We start from the raw sequence: 23,026 nt of genomic DNA on the forward strand, positions 1-23,026 counted from the left end.
ATCCAATCAAAGCTGGAATAAGAAGCTGCATCTTCTGGGTGTTTTAAGTTGGTACTATTACAGCCAAATCCAAAGCTTAAATCTAGGGAAAAGGATTCTTACAGAAATTAAACTACAGCGAGAGGTGTTTCAAAATGGTGTTAGAAGTAAGCCCATTGTAATCCTATCTTACTCACTGGAAACAAACACCGCTAACTATACCTTGCAATTGGGAGAGCATCAAATCTCGATATCAGAGCAGCCCATAGGTCAGCTTTGGCTCACTCCAATATTTACAGCCTCTCGTTTCACCTCACTGGCCAGACTCACTGGCCATTTGTCCTTGTCAGTGCCCCTTCCAGTGCTAAACGAGAGAGTGATCAGAGACTTCTACTTGTTTCCTCATTCTATGCATGGGACCCCATTTCTGACCCAGAAGACGTCTGTGAAATGAATGGATTCCCTCAGAAGCTTCTGGAGAAGCCTCTGGGGCATCCTCTCACTTCGTGCTTGGAAAGATGCCTGCACTGCCTTTAGCCTGGCCAGCACTACCCCAAGGTGAATTTGCTTAGAGAACAGCACTACACAAGTCAGAGGCATCACAGGCATCTCTTGCAGCTGGCCCCAGTACCACCACAACCCCACAGACTAAAAGGCATGCCAAAGATGCTGGTAGTACAGGAGCCTATAGGGTCTCCTTGTTTCCAGGTTCTTCAGTTGGGGGGGGAAGGCAAAGGTCACATCATGACTGAGAACAGAGAGAGGAAGTCTTGCAGTCTAGGCCCAAAGATCCAGCCCCCCACTTGAAAATTGGCCATTCCACCTACATACTACTTAATTCACATGCTAGCTAAAATAATATATCTGCCCCATTTCCTCCCCACACAGTGCTTTAGTTCCGTCAGCATTTCACAGACACATAGGGAGGGCAGTCTTGCCTTTATCATTTGGTCCATAATACGAACATCAAACTCTTCACAGAAACCACAGGGGCTGCGGATTCGCCACAAGTCCTAAAAGAGAAGCCCGGTTTGGGGGGGGGAAGCATGTTAAAATTCATTCTAACAGAGTATGTCATGATGAAACATCACTCTTATTTAAGAAACGAGAGGTGCCTTTTCAGAATTAGGCTGAAATCAGAATTCTGCAAAACCATTACAATATAGAAAAGCCCTGCTGGTTTGGACTAAAAGAGTCCCCATCTAGCCCAATATTCTGTTTCCCAGAGTTTACCGTCTGCTGCCTCTCAAAAGCAGAAGAGAGAGGCAGGTTGCTCTGCTGTCTGCTCTCCCACACCTGAGCCCGGAAGTAGCGAATTGCCATCATGACTGGCAGCCACTGATCTGTCCTCTATGGTTTTGTCCAATCTCCTTTGAAAGCCATTTAAACCCAAGGCAGTAAATGTCATGAGTTAATCAGGCACTCTGTGAGAAAGTTCTTTCTTTTGCCTGTCCTGAGCTTAATGCCAACTGGCTTCACTGTGTGACCATGAGGTTCAATATTATAAGTCACCACACCTCAAGAAGGATATTGTAGAGGTGCAAAGCAGGGCAACTATAATGATCAGAGGGTTGGAGCACTTTCCTTACAAGGTAAGGCTACAGCATTTGGGGTTTTTCAGTCTGAGAAAAAAGCAATTAAGGGCAGGACATGATTGAATCCTTGAAAATTAAGCATGGTGAAATTTTTCTTCCTCTCTCGTATTACTAGAAACAGAGGCCATCCAATGAAACTGTCTGGCAAGGATGGATACAAGATGGTACTTCTTCAGAGAGCACATAATTAGTCTTTGGTTGCCACAAGATGTGGTGGTGGCCACTAGCTTGCATGGCTTTCAAAAGGGGATCAGACTAAGTCATGGAGGACAAGTCTATCAATGGCTACTAGTTGCGTTGACCATGCACTCATTCCCAGTTCAGTGGCAGAACGTCCTTGAACACCAGCTGCAGGGAACAATGACAGAAGAGAGGCATGCCTCTCTTTCCTGCTTGTGGACTTGCCACACAGGCAGTCACTGTGAAAAACAGCATGCTGGACAAGATGAGCCTCCTTTGGCCCGATCTGGAAAGGCTTTCCTTATGTTCTAATGAGACAGCAATACCCGAGTGTGTTTTGCTTTAAAAGTAAGGAAGTATATTTGGAAAGACTAATACTGCAGAACTTTGTTCTTCCTGGGACAATAGTTCAGTTCCTTTCTAGAGAGGTGACTGTGTTAGTTTGTTGCAGCAAAAACACCCAAGAGCCTTATAACACCTAAAAGACTAAGAGCCCAATCCTGTACAACTTTCCTGCACTGGTGCAGCCGCAATGCAGCCCAAAGGTTCCCATAGCTTGATGAGGCCTCTGTGACTGCCTTCCCACCACAGGATGCAGTGTGCACCCCATTGGCATGGCTGCACCAGAACTGGAAAACTGGATAGGATTGGGCCCTAACTCAGCCTCAGCTTTTGTGGACCAATGAGTTGGACTGCAGTCCAACAAAAAGAAGACTCCTTGGAGGCCAGGAAGCAGAGAGTGGGTGTCAATGGGCAATTTTCACAATGGAGAGAGGTGAAAAGCGGTGTGCCCCAAGGATCTGTCCTGGGACCGGTGCTTTTCAACCTCTTCATAAATGACCTGGAGACAGGGTTGAGCAGTGAAGTGGCTAAGTTTGCAGACGACACCAAACTTTTCCGAGTGGTAAAGACCAGAAGTGATTGTGAGGAGCTCCAGAAGGATCTCTCCAGACTGGCAGAATGGGCAGCAAAATGGCAGATGCGCTTCAATGTCAGTAAGTGTAAAGTCATGCACATTGGGGCAAAAAATCAAAACTTTAGATATAGGCTGATGGGTTCTGAGCTGTCTGTGACAGATCAGGAGAGAGATCTTGGGGTGGTGGTGGACAGGTCGATGAAAGTGTCGACCCAATGTGCGGCGGCAGTAAAGAAGGCCAATTCTATGCTTGGGATCATTAGGAAGGGTATTGAGAACAAAACGGCTAATATTATAATGCCGTTGTACAAATCGATGGTAAGGCCACACCTGGAGTATTGTGTCCAGTTCTGGTCGCCGCATCTCAAAAAAGACATAGTGGAAATGGAAAAGGTGCAAAAGAGAGCGACTAAGATGATTATGGGGCTGGGGCACCTTCCTTATGAGGAAAGGCTACGGCGTTTGGGCCTCTTCAGCCTAGAAAAGAGACGCTTGAGGGGGGACATGATTGAGACATACAAAATTATGCAGGGGATGGACAGAGTGGATAGGGAGATGCTCTTTACACTCTCACATAATACCAGAACCAGGGGACATCCACTAAAATTGAGTGTTGGGCGGGTTAGGACAGACAAAAGAAAATATTTCTTTACTCAGCGCGTGGTCAGTCTGTGGAACTCCTTGCCACAGGATGTGGTGCTGGCGTCTAGCCTAGACGCCTTTAAAAGGGGATTGGACGAGTTTCTGGAGGAAAAATCCATTATGGGGTACAAGCCATGATGTGTATGCGCAACCTCCTGATTTTAGGAATGGGTTAAGTCAGAATGCCAGATGTAGGGGAGAGCACCAGGACGAGGTCTCTTGTTATCTGGTGTGCTCCCTGGGGCATTTGGTGGGCCGCTGTGAGATACAGGAAGCTGGACTAGATGGGCCTATGGCCTGATCCAGTGGGGCTGTTCTTATGTTCTTATGTTCTTATGTCCTCAGCAGTGCCAGTCTTGTAACGTGGACTGGCATTTGGTAGGAACTATTTGGCACATGACTGGCTGCTAACAGAACCAACTGTGAAAAAGACAATTACGCCAGTTATCTTTTGGAAAGGTGCATTTAACTCCAACTAAACACTCTGCATGTTCTTTGTCAGGCAGGATCTACAGTACTCAGTTACTCATCATAATGAAGCTGGTACCTGGAGGTCAACTAGGAGCAGCAAAATGTTCAATGCAAAAGACCATTTTGGAAGCCTGTCATAAGCCGGGGGGGGGGGGGGCTGTGCCAATCATCTAACTGTAGATAATCAATGTTACTTGCATGAAATGTGGAGGCCAAGTCTCGTCTTGACAGCTGAGCCTTCTGGCTTGCTGTAGAGACCCAGTTATGATAGCTCTGTGAATGTGCAAACACCTGGATTCAGCTCCTGAAGACAAAACTGTGACTTGGAATGGCACTGTGTTCTTCCCACCAGGAAGGCTAGAGGCATTTCTAAGGAAGGTTAAAACGACCAAGAATTTCACAGAATCTGGGAGTAGGAAGTAGAACAATTCTACCAACTAATTATTATTCACAAGCAACAAAACAATCTGTGGATGCCTGATTACATGGGGTAATTACATATTTATTAAAAATTACCACATTTCCCAATTCTGAAAACTCAGGATGAGTGGAAAACAACCCCAAATAAGCATTTGTATGTGAAGATAAACCCCTTTCAGCCTCTAAAGCAAATTCCAAGAGTAAAAAGTGTTGTCAATTACTAAATATAGAAAATTAAATGATAACCGTGGGTCCCGTCCAGGGACCTGTTGTAAACTCTGGTCATTTTACTGTACCATATCATTTTATACAACAGAATTTGTTGCCAGGAAAATTTTGATAACTCCCAGATGTTGCCTCTGTCCTCAAAACCACTGCAGTGTCCCATTCGTCCCTTTTCAACTAGGGAGAGCAATGTCACTGTGATGGACAACTGCTGGCAATGAGGGTGCGTGGTGGTTAGTACTGGCATCTGAGTTTTTAAGAAAGGGCTTTTTTGGTGATGGTGCCTAAACTGAACTTCCATCCCACAAGCACTTGTGTGGCTTTTCCAACTCCAACTAAAGCCATTTAAAAGCCATTTAAGCCATGTTATTTTGTCAGGCTGTTGGCGGGGAATGGCCAACACCTTCCTTGGTCTGTTTGCTATCTCTTTGGTTTTCACTGCTCTGTGCTCACTAGTTGCTAACTGTGATTCATGTCATTTTGCATACTGATGATTTTATACTTTATTGCAATGTCTTTATTTTGTGCCATATGGCACTTTGGAGGCCTTTCTGGTGGAATAAAAATAATATAAATAAAGCCAGAACAGGCCAGAGAGCCAGGATGGTGTGGTGGTTCAGAAGTTAGTCCTGGAAGATCCAGGTTCCAATCCCCACTCAGCCATGAAGCTTCCTGGGTGAACTTGGGAACTGTCACTCAACCTAACTTACCTCATAGGGGAGGGACAAAAGGAGAGAAGGAACTATGTACACCACCCTCAGCTCCTTGGAGGAAGGGAGGTACATGAAAATGGCTCTCTCACAGCTTTGGCTGTACAGCCGCTCAGAAACTAACCTATTGTACAGCAAAATGCTCATGCTGAAACAGATAGTATGGTGAGTGGTGAAGACCAAAAGTGATTGTGAGGAGCTCCAGAAGGATCTCTCCAGATTGGCAGAATGGGCAGCAAAATGGCAGGTGCGCTTCAATGTCAGTAAGTGTAAGGTCATGCACATTGGGGCAAAAAATCAAAACTTCACATATAGGCTGATGGGTTCTGAGCTGCCTGTGACAGATCAGGAGAGAGATCTTGGGGTGGTGGTGGACAGGTCGATGAAAGTGTCCACCCAATGTGCAGTGGCAGTGAAGAAGGCCATGCTATTCTTGGGATCATTAGGAAGGGTATTGAGAACAAAACAGGTAATATTATAATACCGTTGTACAAATTGATGGTAAGGCCACACCTGGAATATTGTGTCCAGTTCTGGTCACCACATCTCAAAAAGGACATAGTGGAAATGGAAAAGGTGCAAAAGAGAGCGACTAAGATTATTACGGGGCTGGGGCACCTTCCTTATGAGGAAAGGCTACGGCGTTTGGGCCTCTTCAGCCTAGAAAAGAGATACCTGAGAGGGGACATGATTGAGACAAACAAAATTATGCAGGGGATGGACAGACTGGATAGAGAGATGCTCTTTACATTCTCACATAACACCAGAAACAGGGGACATCCACCAAAATTGAGTGTTGGGAGAGTTAGAACAGACAAGAGAAAATATTTCTTTACTCGGCATGTGGTTGGTCTGTGGAACTCCTTGCCACAGGATGTGGTGATGGCGTCTGGCCTGGATGCCTTTAAAAAGGGGATTGGACACGTTTCTGGAGGAAAAATCCATTACGGGTTACAAGCCATGATGTGTATGTGCAACCTCCTGATTTCAGAAATGGGCTATGTCAGAATGCCAGATGCAAGGGAGGGCACCAGGATGAGGTCTCTTGTTATCTGGTGTGCTCCCTGGGGGATTTGGTGTGCTGTGAGAAACAGGAAGCTGGACTAGATAGGCCTATGACCTGATCCAGTGGGGCTGTTCTTATGTTCAGACATGCTGCTTAACACTCTCATACATACACAGACACACAGCATCTTTACCTTGAACTCCACCACCATTATGTAAAGCGAAGCGCACTGAGGCAGGATGGTTGCATCGCTTGTGAGGAAGCCTGCCACTGCTGTTCGGGCATACCAGAAATATAAGTTATGCCACGGCAGTAAGCTTGTAGAGAAAAAAGGTTCTCCAATTAAAACAGATACCTTAAGGGCAGAAAAGAAACAAGATATGAGCACGGATGCTCTCGCAATCACAGGGATCATATCTAAGCACAACTCCTTGGAGGTCAAGTCTTTCATAATGAGCGTGTGCTACCTCCAGTTTGGAGGAAGCATGCAAGTAAGATACTTGCAATATGCAAGTAAGATGAAGCTGGTTCCTGGGTGTCAACTACCAGCAGCAAAATGTTCAATGCAGAGGACTGTTTTGGAAGCCTGACATAAGCCAGGGGGCCGTACCAGTAATCTAACTGTAGATAATCGATGCTACAGGCATGAAATATCACCACACTGCACAATACTACCACCCATCACCACACTGCACAATGCTTTTCAATGGAGCCAAGTTCACACACTCAGCAGTAAGTCTTCTAGTGCCAAATGACTGAAAAAGGAAAGATCCAGGGATGTACCTGTATGTGAACCAGACCTCAGTCACCATTTATCTCATGGTTTCCATTTGGCAACAGTCAGGCATGCCAGTGCACACTTAAACAACACCGTAAGTTAGTGTACAAGAGGGAGCTATGCCTCTTCTCTCAGACAATGTGTGGGGTTGTTCAGGCAGTACCAGATGATGGCATAGTGTTATGTAGATGAGCATCCAGAAACCTGGGGCTTATATCCACCTCCACCCACAGAGCAGTCCTCCTTTCACAGAGCAATTCTCTGCTATCTTAGTCCGAGGGCACACCGTAGTTTGCCATTTTGTCCAAACTGGCAAGTTACACCTTGTTCTTGCCCAACAAAATAAGGGTGAAATCCAGGCTTTTTGATCCTGGTTTTCAAGGAATGTGAAAATCATTAGTGATCCAGATGAAAGGGCAAATTATGGTTTGCCTCATATCAGGACAGTGATAGGGAATTTCCATGCATGAGAGGAAGAGGAGGAGAAGGAATTGCTGTACAAAAACCTCAGACGGTGCCCAAACCACTCCACTCTTGTAGACAAGTCTAAAGAAGCTGTAACATGTAAATATAGAATGCAACAGTGCCAGCCAAATTTGTTGGGAAAGGAACCATCTCACATACTCTGATGACAAAGTGTAAGATGTGTTACACACTCTGTAAGATGTGTGCATGGGTGTATGCACATACATGTTTATACATGGAGAGGGATTAGGTACAAAGAGTAGCTCCTTTACCTTTCTGTTGTCCAGGTCAGAAGAAAGCAGCAATTCTGGGTGCTTCTCTATTATTTTAATTTTATCTTCTAGATGATTAGCTTCACAGATCTTTAAATTTTTTAAAGAAAAAAAGCAGTCAGGACAATGTTAAAAATCAAAACGACATCAAGAATAACAAACTGTAAATTAAAAACTTTTGTTCTTGCACAGAAAGAGATTAAAGAAAGAGGGTTCAGCTTCCAAAGAGGAAGGACACCCTTTGTTTTAGCACAACAAAAGAAAAAATATAACAAGCAAAGGAATTACTAATCCCCAAAGGACCATAAACAAGTTTAAATCGGAGATGCCCCCCAAATGGAGTACTTAAGTGGCCTGTAAGGACAATGTCTTAATTTTCAAAATGATGGTGCACATAAGCTTTCCCAGAGGAAGCAACTACTTGGTGAGGATTAACATTCTGTGATATACTTTGTGACCAGAACAAATGAATTGCAACCAGTAGCAGCCTCTACTTCTAAAACAAACCTTGTCATAAGAACAGCCCCACTGGATCAGGCCATAGGCCCATCTAGTCCAGCTTCCGGTATCTCACAGCGGCCCACCAAATGCCCCAGGGAGCACACCAGATAACAAGAGACCTCATCCTGGTGCCCTCCCCTGCATCTGGCATTCTGACATAGCCCATTTCTAAAATCAGGAGGTTGCGCATACGCATCATGGCTTGTACCCCATAATGGATTTTTCCTCCAGAAACTTGTCCAATCCCCTTTTAAAGGCATCCAGGCCAGACGCTGTCACCACATCCTGTGGCAAGGAGTTCCACAGACCAACCACACGCTGAGTAAAGAAATATTTTCTTTTGTCTGTCCTAACCCGCCCAACACTCAATTTTAGTGGATGTCCCCTGGTTCTGGTGTTATGTGAGATTGTAAAGAGCATCTCTCTATCCACTTTATCCTTCCCGTGCATAATTTTGTAAGTCTCAGTCATGTTCCCCCTCAGGCATCTCTTTCATAGGCTGAAGAGGCCCAAACGCCGTAGCCTTTCCTCATAAGGAAGGTGCCCCAGCCCAGCAATCATCTTAGTTGCTCTCTTTTGCACCTTTTCCATTTCCACCATATCCTTTTTGAGATGTGGCGACCAGAACTGGACGCATCTCTGTTCCAGAATCGTTTAAACATCCCCAGACTTTAAAAAGGGAGCTGCATTTTGCATGGAAGAGAGTAGGTTTGGTAATCCTGTACTGATGCCCACAGTTTCCAGCTGCCATTTTGCGGTATCTGCCCGAGGTCTTCTGCCGTGAAGACAGATGCAAAGAACTCATTTAATTTCTCTGCCATCTCTAAGTCTCCTTTTATCTCCCCCTTTCCCTCCCTCACCATCCAGAGGGCCAACCGCTTCTTTGGCGGGTTTCCTGCTTCTAATATTTTTGAAGAAGCTTTTATTATTCCCCTTAATGTTGCTGGCCATGCGTTCCTCATAGTCTCGCTTGGCCTCCAGTATCACCTTCTTACATTTCTTTTGCCACACAAAAGAAATGTAACTTCTCATGAGAAGAAGAAATATAACTTGTCATGAGACAAGTTAATATAACAAGATAAAAATATAAAATATAAAATAAAATATAAAAATATAAAATATAACAAGAAATATAACTTGTCATGAGAACACAAGTTATACCTTCTGCATTTATGGAAGAATGTCTCATATGACACCTGAGAGAAAACCAAGATAATGGACACAGTAGCAGGAAATAACATCCATGGGAAAGGATGAATGGAGAACTGAAGGACCACAGCTTGGGTGGTAGTAGCACCCAAATTTCCCCTCACCATGTCCAAGCTCAATGGCATGAATTCAAGTTTTGTTATTGGAAATGTCAACGCATTTGGGAAGATGGAAAGCTCACCTTCAGGGTGTTCAATGACACTATGACACTCCAGCCAAGATGTCTATTTTCAATTTTCCATCCCTTGAATTGATATATTTACAACCTACTCTGGGATCCTTCCCAGGGGAGCTGCCTTACCTTGCTATCCTTCAAACGGCAAATGACTGAGGGCCCAATCCTACCCAACTTTCCAATGCTTGCGTAGCTGCATTGCAGCCTGGAGGTAACGCAACAAATGCTCCCTTACTTTGAGGAGACCTCCCTCACTACCCTCCCACCACAGGATGCAGCACACACCCCATTGGCATGGCTACACCAGGGTTGGAAAGTTGGATAGGATTGGTCCTGAGGTTGCACTACCCTAATCAGCTCCTTACTTTTTTAAAAAGCCTGAATTCTTTGTATTCTGTAGCTGTAGTTAGGAGAGCCACTGCAGAACCAGTCAAACTTTTTTAAAAATGTAAATGTATTATTTTTGAATAAAGCACCAAGAAAATTAGTTGACTTGCAGCCCAATCCTATCCAATTTTTTAGTACCGATGCAGCCATACAGTGGGGTGTGCACTGCATCCTGTGGTGGAGAGGCAGTCAGAGGCCTCCCTCAAGGTATGGGGAACATTTGTTCCCTTACCTCGGGGCTGCATTGCGGCTGCAACAATGCTGAAAAATTGGATTGGGCCCTAAATCTACTACACTCTGGACTCATGACTCATTCTCCTTTCATTTCTCCACTTAGACTTCTAGAACAATTTTGGTAGATACCATCAATTTCCTCTCACGGACTCAACCAACATCTCTGAAACATACAGCTTGTTCAGACACACAGGGCACAGATTTCTTGGATTCAGTTTTTCAAATCTTGATACAAGAAAACCTTCTATTCAAGTAGTCTTTAAAAGAGGGTGTGCACGTTTCAATTTTCTTTTACTGACTTTCCAAAGCGAGAAAGTCAGAATAAAATCAGATGTTAACAGAGAGACACTAAAATATGAATACTTAACATTTATATAGTGCTTTACGTGCAAGCGAAATGCTTCCTGTGTATTATGTTGAGAGACTCCTAACAATAACCCTGTAAGGTGAGTGACCTTTATTATGCCCATACTACAGATGGGGAAGACCAAGACAGAGAGGAATTGGCTTGTCCAAGGTCATCTACTGAGTTTATGGCAGAGGAAAATCTGAACTGGGGAAGTCCTGAGTCACAGCTTAGTCCTTTTCAAATAATAGACCATGCATATAACATTTCAACACAGTCCTTAGCATGGTCATGCTACATGAGATTTTAGGACCTGTACACAGACATTTTTCAAATAGGTCACTGAGCCCTGATAAGAAAGCTGCAGGCTCCAGCTGGAGTTCCCTTGAATTACCATGTTTGGGTCACAGTGACCGTGACATCAATGTATATACATCATTCCAAGAGAAGTAATTACTCACTTTCTTCATGAGTGAGAAAGAAACTGCAGAGCTCTCCAGTGTAAACACCTAGACAAAGAAGAACAGACCATGCTGGTTTCATTACTCCAGATAAGTTTAGACTAGCGAGCTTGTATGGGAACTGGGAAGAGTACATCTATTGCTCCAAGCAAGGGAGCACCACACTGGTGATTCATTATGGAGACCCCTGAGGGACACTCCATTCTTGGTTGCACTCCCTTCTCAGCCTGCTGCAACACTACTGGCTTACATAAGAACAGCCCCACTGGATCAGGCCATAGGCCCATCTAGTCCAGCTTCCTGTATCTCACAGCGGCCCACCAAATGCCCCAGGGAGCACACCAGATAATAAGAGACCTCATCCTGGTGCCCTCCCTTGCATCTGGCATTCTGACATAGCCATTTCTAAGATCAGGAGGTTGCACATACATATCATGGCTTGTAACCCGTAATGGATTTTTCCTCCGAAACTTGTCCAATCCCCTTTTTAAAGGCGTCCAGGCCAGACGCCATCACCACATCCTGCGGCAAGGAGTTCCACAGACCAACCACACGCTGAGTAGAAGTCTGTGGTCCTGCTCCACTGTACAAGGAACCAAAAAAGGTCTAAAAGCAGGACTGGCTATGTCAGATGTATTCCCCCACACAGGGTGGTGTACACCAAGCACCTGTTTGTCACAAGGTCACCAACCCGGCCTGCCCCTCTACGAGCCTCTGAGAAGAAAGGGTAATGAAAGTCTCACTGTCAGTCAACTACATCACAAAATGAAAAACATTATGTAACAGCACAATCCCACGCACGTCTATTCAGAAGTAAACTCCCCAAAGTTCAACGGGACTTGCTCCTGGTTAACTGTGTATAGGACTGCAGCCTGACATTAGCAGGGCTCATGCAAGACCAAGCAGCTGAGGTGGTGCACCAAATACCACCACCCCTTAGTCATGTTTCTTCTGCCTCTCCCTGGATTTGAAAAGGAAGAAGGGAAAAGAGCAGAGGAGTGTGTAGAGTAGAGATGCTCCAATCCACCACGCTTCTTCTCTTTCCTCTGTACTGTTGTTCCTTTTCAAATTCAAGAAGAAGGAAGAGGAGTGGTACAACTGGGTACTCAGATGGAGACAGGCACCTCCTGCTAATCCACCCCAATGCAGCCAGATCTCCTCCACAGGACACATGATAGAACAATTAAGTTCATAAAATGTCAAGAGTCCGTATCAACATATAGAAAAATTCATGATTTTTACCTAGAATTTGGCAGAAACCATGTTATTAATCAGTTTCAACCAGTAAAGAACCTAAACCATTATAATAGACTGATATAATGTCTTTAGTACACACGTCACCTTCCAGAGTAACAGGGCCTGGCCTTAAGAAACTTACAAACTAAACTGCAGGAACAGGGCAAAAGACAAAAGTAATATGAGAGAGGCAACACAAAGAATGAATGCAGTTATCAAAGCTCATGCTTCATTAGTATTGGGAATGAAGACTAAGGGTTAAGCCCAAAGCATCACAGAATGAAGAGGAATTATATTATTATTATTATTATTATTATTATTATTATTATTATTATTAATAATAATAATAATAATAATAATAATAATAATAATAATAATAATAATAATAATAATAATAATAATGCAGGTATTTATATACCGCCTTTCTTGGTCTTTATTCAAGACTTTATTCAAGGCAGTTTACATAGGCAGGCTATTTAAATTCTCATAGGGATTTTTACAATTGAAAGAAGGTTCTATCTTTCAAGAACCACAACGTTCAGATGTTTCTTTCTGATCTGGTTTCACATTCTGGCCTCCATCCTCCCACGCTCAGAGCAGATGGAATCACTCGGCTCAGCTTGTCAGCTGCTGCAAGGTCGCACGGTGCCGGTGGCCTCGAACTGGCGACCTTGTGGATGTTATCTTCAGGCAAATGGAGGCTCTACCCTCTAGACCATATCTCCTGCCCTGAATTTGAGAAATTTTTTTCTCCTGACTTGGAGAAAAAACACACCACATAAGGCAAGATGGCACCATGTATGTTGTCCTAGGTGTAAGAGACAGCAGGGGAACAGGAGAGTTGCAGAAGGCTATGGGTGCCGCTTGGGTAGCCTACACAATGACCTTAAAGAAAGCACTAAAAATAAACACAAGGAAATCAAAAGGAAGATCTGGACAAAAGAATGGAATGAACAGCACATGTTGAACACAATACACATTTTAAGGACAGAACAAAAGAGGAGGAAAGAGCCTCGCACCTTTTCTGCTCCAAGATGATGAGCCAGTAGAGGAAGGAGGCTGCCATCACTGACACTCAGGCAAACACTGTTCCGCTCCAGCACCTTCAGGAGAAAGAGACAAGCTGTCAGCAGTTTCCTTCTTTCCAGATGCGAAAGGCTCAGTGGCAAAGGGCTGCAGCACTGTGCTTGTTTAAAACGATGGTGTGTTAAGGTTGCCTGGACGCTGTCTACAATCCCAGTGTTTCAAACGGAGTTCACGACCTTTTAAAGACATGAACCTGTTTTACATCAGATTAGTAAGTTTCTTTGAGAGGAATCCAGAAAACATTTGTCATGTCCAATTTCAGCACATACATCCTTTGTGGGGGAGGGGGGATACCAGGGCATACGCAAGTGCACAAGTACAAATGTGTAAAGAGAACAAGGTAGAATGACGCACACTGGATTTAGGAAAGCTCACTCACTTTATTCAGAGCTCGTACATATTGGGCTGTTCGGTTCTGATCATTGAGTTCTCCAAACCGTGGCCTGTTCCACAGTAGGTGGGCCTGACAGCAACACATTGGCCTCTCAATCCGTATGTTGGTGTTGGCATTCTCTTTTCTTTAAAAAAACACACACACACACAAAAACTTACACACATTTGGAGGAACAAAGCTAACTCAGGGCCCAATCCACCCAGTGCACACCAGCTCACCGCCAGTTGCTGCAAACATGCCGTAAGGTAAGTTTGTGAACCCTTACTGTGGGTTGGGTCAGCTCCGGCACTGGGCCTACATTTTGCCACCTGGTGGTCACCTGGCAGTAGCCCAGATGACCTGGCAGTGGAGAGCTGAGTGGGGGGAGGCAGGGAAGTGGCATTCCGGGGCGGGAAGGAGGCACAGCAGGAGAGAGCAAGGAGGGAGGGGTTGGGACCGGTGCAGCGGAGGGGATCCTGAGTCCTGTGTGGGATGACACGGTTCAACATGGGACTCTGATTTTGCAGCAGCTTCAGAGCTGCCATAGAATTGAGTAGCCCCATTGTGGGGCAGCTTCTCTTACCTGGGGGAGCCACTGGTGGCTGCCTGGTTGCGCACTAGATACCGTGGCAGCCATTTTGGCACCGCGGCAGCCCTGTATGCTAGGCAGTTCAGGATTGGTCTGCCTGTCGTGCGCATGACCCAAACCATCCCTCACCTTACATAGAACAATTAAGGGACAACCATGCCCGTCATGCCTTATGCACTACAACGAATAAATCAATTATTACCTCAACATTCTGTCTGAATTGTTCATGTGCCATTGATGAAACAGCACATTCAAGTCAGGGTGGAGGGGAGTAATCCAGCAGGGTAGATGGAGGAGGCCGCCCCAGTTCTTTAATGGCAGGACATGGAAGCAGCCAGGCAGCTCTACACCCATGGAAGGAGCAATGCCAAAGGGTCAGGAAAGACCATTCATCCTTCCCTATGTTCAGCTGTCTGACCCAGGCAATGAAAGCCAGGAAAAAGCAAAAGCTATAGCCCTAGCCTGCCATTTTCCCAGACACAAAAAAAAGATGAAGGCATCTCTTAACCTGCTGCATACACACAGGCTCCTGATTTGCAGGAGATTGAGCCCAATCCTATCCAACTTTCCAGTGCTGATGCAGCCGTAATGCAGTCCCAGGGTAAAGGAGCAAACATTCTGTTACCCTGAGAAGGCCTCTGTGACTGCACCCACTGCAGGATGCAGCGCATGCCCCGTTGGCATAACTGCACCGGCACTGGAAAGCAGAACAGGATTGAGTCCTAAGCATCAGCTTGTTACTTGCAAATCATAATGTGTGTCCTGGGGCCACCTTCAGAGAACCAGGATGTCACATGTAAGTAATTCATCTAAAAGTAGCCACAGAAGCTCTTGGCACAAACTTGTAGGAATATATCTAGTTACCCATGTGGGGCTTCTGGTTCATAATAAGATAACCTTGACAGACTACAACAGGGAGCCCCCTTTCCATCTTGCAGGTTGCTCCAGAGTTTAAAGACCCAACACTACGTGAACAGGCCAACTGCAGGAATTCTTCTCAAGCAGTTGTCACCTGGCCAGATTTGGAGCGAGGGTTAGGTAGTGAAGACTCTGACACACAGGCCCTGCCCACTTTATGGTTTCCAACAGCTCTGTGGGATGAACCCACTGAAGAGAAGTTCCCACAATGTTTCTACAACATTCACGTTCTTTTCTTTAGAACATTCCAAAGCAATGCAAATGCCACTGTCCTCAAAGCAAGAGACAAGCAGTTCTGAGAAGCATAAGTTGGTTATGAGGCAGACCTGAGTTCAACCCTGTAGCAAACCTTGCAGTTACTCCAGCAATTACTGTCTCAGTTTTAAAGCTACTTATTTTCCATTCATCTATCCCTTGGGAAATTTAAACCATTCTATAAAGCAGAGAACACAAAAACACATCTACTGAACCTGGGGTGCTCTAGTTCAGTACCATCAGTTCTGCCTGGCACTGGTTCTCCAGGAATTTCCTCAGCCCTACCTGGACACAGACATATACAAAATCATTCACTGATTCAGTACTCTGAAATTTCAGGAAACTGCCAAGATTTAGTTACACAGTCCTAAAATAATGACCTTCCCCAATTTATAGCTCAGTGAGAAAGGTACCCCAGTCTGCCACTCTTTTTCCCTTCACATCTTTACTTACCTGCCTTTTTGGAGTTTATACCACACTGAATAGTCATCATGAAAGGCAGTCAGACCCACACTTTGGCCCTGGAAAACAGGCTCCTCATTTGAAAGGAAATACACGCACTGCATCCAATGATCTCTCCACTGGAAAAGTTCAAAATGGGGGGGGGGGGGAGAGTCAATAAGAATAAAGGCAAAGTAATTGTTGGGTGCTTCAGTAGTGATGTGGAAGGAAGAGAGTATGGATAAGGGGAGCAAGCCAATGCACGACAGTAGAAGCTATGTGAACTAGCATCCATGAGGAACGGGGGTTGCCACTGAAACAAGTATGCCAGTTAACAAAGCTTTTACTTACTAATCCCTCTACCCCATACCATCCTTCCTGGCTTAACAGACAGGACTCTGTGATTTCACTCTGCACGCCTTTACAAAGGCCCTCTATGAACAGTTACACTCTACTTCCTAAGCAGGGCCCTTGCAAGGAAGTGAAAAGGGCCCATTCCTAGAGGGCCCATGAGAATGGAAGAAGGACAGAGTAGCATTTCAGAGGGAGGACTCCCTCCGTGGTAAGCCTCCTGACTGAGTGCGTCAGTTAAATAAGCTCACACTGCTATTCATTTCTGAGCAGTGTCACAAAACAGGAGGTCAGTTTGACAACTAGATTGTAAAGTGACAAATGCAAGGGAGTGGCACCAGGGTGCAGGTCACTTGTTGTCTTGTGTGCTCCCTGAGACAACTGGTGGGTCACTGTGAGATACAGGAAGATGGACTAGATGGGCCTTTGGCCTAATCCAGCAGGACTGTTCCTATGTTCTTAGTGTTTATCTTGAACTAGCAAAATGGCATGCGTTTGCGTGTGTGCATCTAGCAAGAGCTTCTGGGGGATGAAATGCCTCTCTTGTATTCAGTGCACAAACATGCTGAAACTTCCTACCAAAACCTTGTCACGGAGGGCCAAGCTAATTCGTGCCAGAGCTGGAGGCCTACCAGCATAAAAATGACTTACTTCCAAAGACTAATTAAGACCGATTCCAAAGACTATTAATCTGGCACGCAAGGTTTTCAAACTCCTTTAGCATTCGTAAGGTTAACTGGAGGCAAGAGAATTTACAAAAGACTGGTACGTTACCGGGATATCCTCAGAGGAGGCCAGGACCCAGTATGGAGCCATCGAGCATTTTACAGACCCAGCAGGGTCCATGTCCATATCCCACCAGGAGAGGACCACTTGAGCCCTGCCTGACTTCACGGGTTCCAGCTGCACCCTGTGGGAGGCTGAAGCTCTGCTAACTGGTTTACTGAAGTCTACACTGTGGAAAACAACGAAGGGAAAGTCAACTCATTCTACCAGCGAAACCCCCATCTGCACCTTGCCTTCCCCATCCTTCCACTCCCATATCTCATCACATCCCTGCCTGTGACCATCAGCCCAAGTCACTCAACAGTAACCTTCTCCATCAAAAGACTTACCCTTTCCCCTCGCTGCCCTGACGCCTGGAACTACCTCACAGAACACGGTCACAATGCCACCTCCCTGATTTCCTTCAAATTGCTCTTTAAAATCCTCCTTTACCACAAAGCTTTTGGTCCAACTCCTGAACTCCCCATACTCTGCTGTAACAACACCCAAGGTTTGTTGGGGAATAACAACACTGAGTAGTGGTTATTAGTTGAATATCTGGTTCTTTAAAATTGAAATTCCCTTTAATGGTCTTTTTAAAGGGTGTGTCCCCTTGCTGATTCCTCCTTATGTATATATAGCTTCTTGTTTGCTGACTTTAGTAGAACAGGAGAGTGTATTTGAATCTCTGTTTTAACTATTGTTTTATCATACTTGCATGCATCCAGGGGCAGCTTTTTAGGGCTCCTGGTCTTCTAGTTTTAAGAACCTTGATGTGAGAAATGTTTGTATAACTCTGCATCAGATTGTAAGTAAACTGCCTTTGGTCTTAACTTTTGTTTCTGAGTTTTTGTGCCTTGTTTGCAAGCAGCCTGGGTAGAAGACTTTAAGAGTTTTTGCCTGAACCAATAAGGCTGCGCAGATGAAATTATTGCACATTCTTCTCCAGTTTATCCCTGTTCTCATTTTCCTTCTCTTCCTCCTGTAAGCTCCTTGGGACAAGGACTGTTGTCTAATTCTTGGTTAAATGGCCATGTGCACAGATATATGCTAGATACATAAATAAATAAATGATGAAATAACATTCTTTTAATCAGGTTTTCAAGCAATACTAAACAAATATTAAGAAACCAAAACCACAAACACCCACCACAACTGCAAACAACAGAGTTGATAAACATGTCAATGGCACTGAGCAGTTTCTCTCACATGAACAATCAAAATAGATCCATTGCAGTTGTGCCTCACAAGGAGTTTCATTAAGCACGGTTGTTGTCATCACTCAGACATCAGGTAACTGGAACCAAAAGCAATCAGCGAACAAGTGCCCTTTGATCCTAAGCTCAACAGGTTGCTCTGAAATACACTTACAATATTGAGAATATGTAGACAACTAAGGCTTAGCACTCACCTAAACATTGTGACCACATCACTGAGAGCTGTAAAGTCACTCAAGGGCACCTGATTCAGTTGAATATCATAGACTGCAGGAGCACCAGGGCAGTTTTCCATTTCTGGGAGGGAGGCAATAATCTTCTCACCATCTTCTGCTTGGACATGGATGGGAAACAGCTTGTTCCAGGACCACATTCTTTTGGACTCCACTAACTGGGCATACACTGTTGCCCTGTGAGGCACTGCCTCACACCCCTCCTGATCGTTTAAAGAAAGTAAGCACAGTTCATTGAAAGCCTATTGAGAAAAGCAAGTTGTGAAATGTCATCTTACCAAAACAAAACCTAAGGGCCAAACAAAGAACTGGGATTCAGCAACTAAATGTGAGGGCCCCGCTTCCAGGGTTTTGGTAGATCAGCCTAATCCTTTGCATATTTCTCAGAAATACCAACTGTGATCAAATGAAGTTTACTCCCCAAGTAAATGGGGTACAGGATCCTTAATATGCCTGGTTACCTTGGATAACATGATGATTTCAGAAAGCATGACAACTTTCTCAAAACCCCTATTTTTTTAAAGCCATATACAGTGGTGCCTCGCATAACGAAATTAATCCGTTCCGCGAAACCTTTCGTTATGCGAATTTTTCGTTTTGCGAATCGCGTTTTCCCATAGGAATGCATTGAAATTTAATTAATGCGTTCCTATGGGCAAAAAAGGCCAAAACGAAGTCAAATTTGGTTTACAAAGTGTTTATTACATGCTCTTTAAAGGCATACATACTGTACAGAGGATTTCTAAAATTTGAAGCATACACGAAATTTTTAATTTTTTAAAAAATTCGTTATGCGAAGCACGGACCTAAAAAGTTTTTGTTATGTGAAGCATGGACCTAAAAAGTTTTCGTTATGCGAAGCACGGCCAGAAACTTTCGTTATGCGAGTTACCAAACTCAATCGAAAAACTCTTTCGTTATGCGAGTTTTTCGGTGCGCAGTGTATATGCGAGTTTATGCGAGGCACCACTGTACAAACAATGCAGTTACATATATATTTTCCCCAAACATTTATATTCTGCTTTTCTATCTAATTCTTTAGATACCCAAAGTGGTTATCAAATCAATTAAAAATTCAATCATACATAGCTTTTTAAAAAGTAAGGCACCAACCGAATAAATTAGGGAGTCAGAGTGTGAGCTGAACATATGCTAAAGCTGCCATGGACTGCTTAGGTACATCCAACCCAGTGGTTCTCCATGCCTTCCAAAAAGGTATGTCCTGGCATTTACAACCTGATTTTTTTCGCTGGCATGTCAAAGATCGTACCCGGAAGCATCTGCTTACAAAGCATCTATCTATCGCAAAGCAGTGGTACCTCCCGCTGGAGGATTTCTAGTTACCAAAGCCAACAGCAACACAGAAGTGTAATGGTCACTTCAGCTACAGTTTTCTCTTACCTGTACAAGGTATTGGTGGGCATGCTCATAAGATGGCAACGCTCCTTCTCCTATCAATTCGGTATCGAACAGCTCCGTTATCAAGATGTTTGCACGACACTCCATGTCTCCATCTAAAAAAGCATAATGCAATACAAACTGAAGCAGTCTCCTGATGTGATCTCTAGAGCCATTTCAGGCTTACTCCGTTTTATTTCCTCTGTATTTAATTTGGAAAGGGAGCTCCAGAGCTGTGCAGCCTTGCTCATTGTTTCAAGTTACACTAGAGAGTTTTAAACTTGAGTGCATCATCATCCCCTGAAGAACGGTGAATTGCTCTCACACACGCACTCCAAAACGTATATTTATTGTGTTTCAATTATTATTTTTTGCTATTTTTCTGAAATTGGACTGAATGTTTAATGAGCACTTCTGAGAGACTTAATGGGTCCTCAGCCACTGGTTTGGGACCTGTGGTGGGTCAAATCTGTGGGTTCCAAATCAGCGGACAAAAATGACCCACCTGTATAAGGAAAAAGAAGAACTTCAAAAAAACAATATTAAATCTCAGCATTGAAAAAATACGTTTGCTTCATAAAATTGAAAAACATCAAAACACTTCAAGAAAAAAAATCAATGGGAAGGCTGCTGCTGTTTCACCTCAATCAGAAGACTAACTTGTGGAGTAGTCTTCTAAGTTTTCGTCCACAACCAAGAGGTTCACAGCACAACAAAATCCAAATATGATGCAACACTGTGCATTTTTAAGTAGGGTGACAGACACAGAGCAGATACAACCCCATCAAAGAACAGGCTAGGCATTCTTTTTTCATGCAACAGAAGACAGCAGCCTGTGTTCCTCTCACCAGGTCCCACAGTGACTTCAGTGGAGTGTTTGTTGATGATCTTTATCTTCTCACTAAAGCCGTTTTTCTCCACAATCTTCACAGCTGCATCAGCCATAGGCTTGAAGACCTTCAATCAAAATAATACTTTGCATTTAGGAGGTGGACTGCAACTGTCTGCATTTCACGTATGTTAGCGCACCAGTTCTAACGACCTGGTAAAGGAAGTTAGGAGGAATATTAAAATGTGGCAGGTGAAGGACTGAAACTGTACCTTAGGTGGGGCCAACCAGTAATGATTGTGGTGAAATTATGCTAAGTCAGGATATTCCTGGAATTTAACATTGAAGGTGTTGTGTTAGGAGAGACACGGTTTGATTTCCGGGTCTTTGAAAAAAGTTTAACAGAAAACCAAGCAGAGGAAAATTCAACTGGAACATGATCACAAGAACAATGAGAGCGTGGGTTCAGCCCTTTTCCCCTGTGTTGTTTTCCAGATAACTGCACTCTTCTCCAAAGCTACTGTTTGCTCCATGCAGAAAAGCATACAGGTACCCAGGGCAGGAGGTCTGGTCTAGAGGGTAGAGCCTCTGTTTGCCTGAAGATAACATCCGCAGGTTGCCAGTTCAAGGCCACCGGCACCGTGCGACCTTGAAGCAGGTGACAAGCTGAGCCGAGTTATTCCATCTGCTCTGAGCGTGGGAAGATAGAGGCCAGAATGTGAAACCAGATCAGAAAGAAACATCTGAATTGTTGTGGTTCTTGAAAGATAGAACCTTCTTTCAATTATAAAAATCCCTACGGGGATTTAAATAGCCTGCCTATGTAAACCGCCTTGAATAAAGTCTGAGGAGAAAACTGACAACCAAGAAAGGCGGTATATAAATACCTGTATTATTATTATTATTACCCAACAGTTAGTGCCCACCTCCAAGCCAGACAATATCACCAAAACAGATTTTGTACTTTTTGACCCAAAATAGCACTCAAGGATGTTTCCACAGCAAAAGAAAGATCACCCCCAGTCCCAAAGAGGCTCACAATCCAAGAAAAAAACACAAAAGGGACAACAGTCACTTAGAGAAATTCTATGAAGGACAGCCGCTCTTCTCCTGCTCAATGCAAGAGAAATGCCAGTTTGCAAGATGTCTTTTGGCCCAGTTCACATTAGTACAGAGTGTTACTGGACAATACTTACCATGTGGCACATAGTTAAGTGGGTCTGTGGCCACTTAACCCAATCAAATGAGGGATCATTTGGGAAGTACTGGGGAGTAAATGTGGCTTTTCCCAGAGGTGGTAACTGCCACATTTATATCAAGAGTTCCCATCTGGGCTTATCTGCCTGCATGGAAAAAAAAAATCTGTACTGCTTAGTGTCTTGCTTTAAGCACAAGACTCATAAAACTTTGCTTTGGCCTGAACAGCTAGAATGAATTCAGCACCTAATAACTTCGCCAAAGCATTCAACTCTGGAAAAGACAAGTTAGAAACCTAATGTTGCATTTTCAGAGGCACAAATGAAGTTTCTTCCGCCCCCAGTGACACACAAAGCTTCTGGTCACATTAAAATTTGTACTTAATTAAAGCACGAAACTTGGCAAAACAAGCCTGTCTTCCCCATCCAAAGCCATCAGAAACACATTGTTTCCTGCCAAAACGAAAATGCAAAACTAAAAGCCGAATTAAAAACAACCCAGATGGCTGCAGACCACCAGTGGCCAAGAAGTCTGCTTTCAGTAGCTTAATATAAATACCGAGGGGGGGGGGGGAAGAACTATGAGCAAATTAGAACGGAAGTAACTAATCCTCTGAGCACTACCAGAGTAAGCCAATCTTGAATATTAACAGACTTTCATAAGAAATCCAGACACAGGCCTTTTCTGATAGAACACACTAATTGAGACCTGACCTACAAAAGCAACAGAATGGTAGAATAGACATGGGAAAGGGAGGATATACCTTTTAAAAAATAAATTGTGAATTGGGACTTCCTATTTGAATATGCCCCAAACTCACTGACGGCGCAATCCTAACCTTAACATGTGCTGGTGCAGGTCCCCTGCGCAGGATCCCACATGTCACAAATGTGCATGTTTGAAACAGATTCGAGAGCAGGTTGCACTGGTACAAGGACATGTCCCAGCCTGCCACCACCAGAGGCTGTCACTGCGCCAGCCAAGCAAGGCAGGTCTGTGCTGGGTAATGTAGGGGGTGGGAGAGGCGGAAGAGTGTTCCAAGGGTGGGGGCATTTTTGGGTGGGGAGAGTGGAACAGGGACGGATTGGGCCCAAGAAGGGAGTAGGAGTGGCAGTGCACACCATATCCTAACCCATGGCCCCTGCCCAGCAGCCTTACTCTGGCTG

At 44.3% G+C, this 23,026-nt stretch overlaps 1 protein-coding gene across 4 annotated transcripts in view; it reads right to left on the minus strand.

Annotated features, from left to right (window-relative positions):
• PRMT7 (protein arginine methyltransferase 7) overlaps window positions 1-23,026 on the minus strand; it is a 41,263-nt gene that overhangs the window by 10,950 nt on the left and 7,287 nt on the right. For 3 of the 4 annotated variants that reach the window (XM_066637577.1, XM_066637576.1, XM_066637578.1), the window contains 11 exons: window positions 20,683-20,791; window positions 19,838-19,950; window positions 18,398-18,639; window positions 16,996-17,176; window positions 15,883-16,010; window positions 13,674-13,812; window positions 13,228-13,311; window positions 10,973-11,020; window positions 7,660-7,749; window positions 6,338-6,499; window positions 918-992 (listed from right to left, as the gene is read on the minus strand). In XM_066637577.1, coding sequence (XP_066493674.1) covers window positions 918-992; window positions 6,338-6,499; window positions 7,660-7,749; window positions 10,973-11,020; window positions 13,228-13,311; window positions 13,674-13,812; window positions 15,883-16,010; window positions 16,996-17,176; window positions 18,398-18,639; window positions 19,838-19,950; window positions 20,683-20,791 — 1,371 coding nt within the window. The remainder of the gene's footprint in view (window positions 1-917; window positions 993-6,337; window positions 6,500-7,659; window positions 7,750-10,972; window positions 11,021-13,227; window positions 13,312-13,673; window positions 13,813-15,882; window positions 16,011-16,995; window positions 17,177-18,397; window positions 18,640-19,837; window positions 19,951-20,682; window positions 20,792-23,026) is intronic. The other variant, XM_066637579.1, reaches the window with a different exon arrangement.

The sequence above is a fragment of the Tiliqua scincoides genome, chromosome 9 (genome assembly GCF_035046505.1).
Source record: "Tiliqua scincoides isolate rTilSci1 chromosome 9, rTilSci1.hap2, whole genome shotgun sequence".
NCBI lineage: Eukaryota > Metazoa > Chordata > Lepidosauria > Squamata > Scincidae > Tiliqua > Tiliqua scincoides.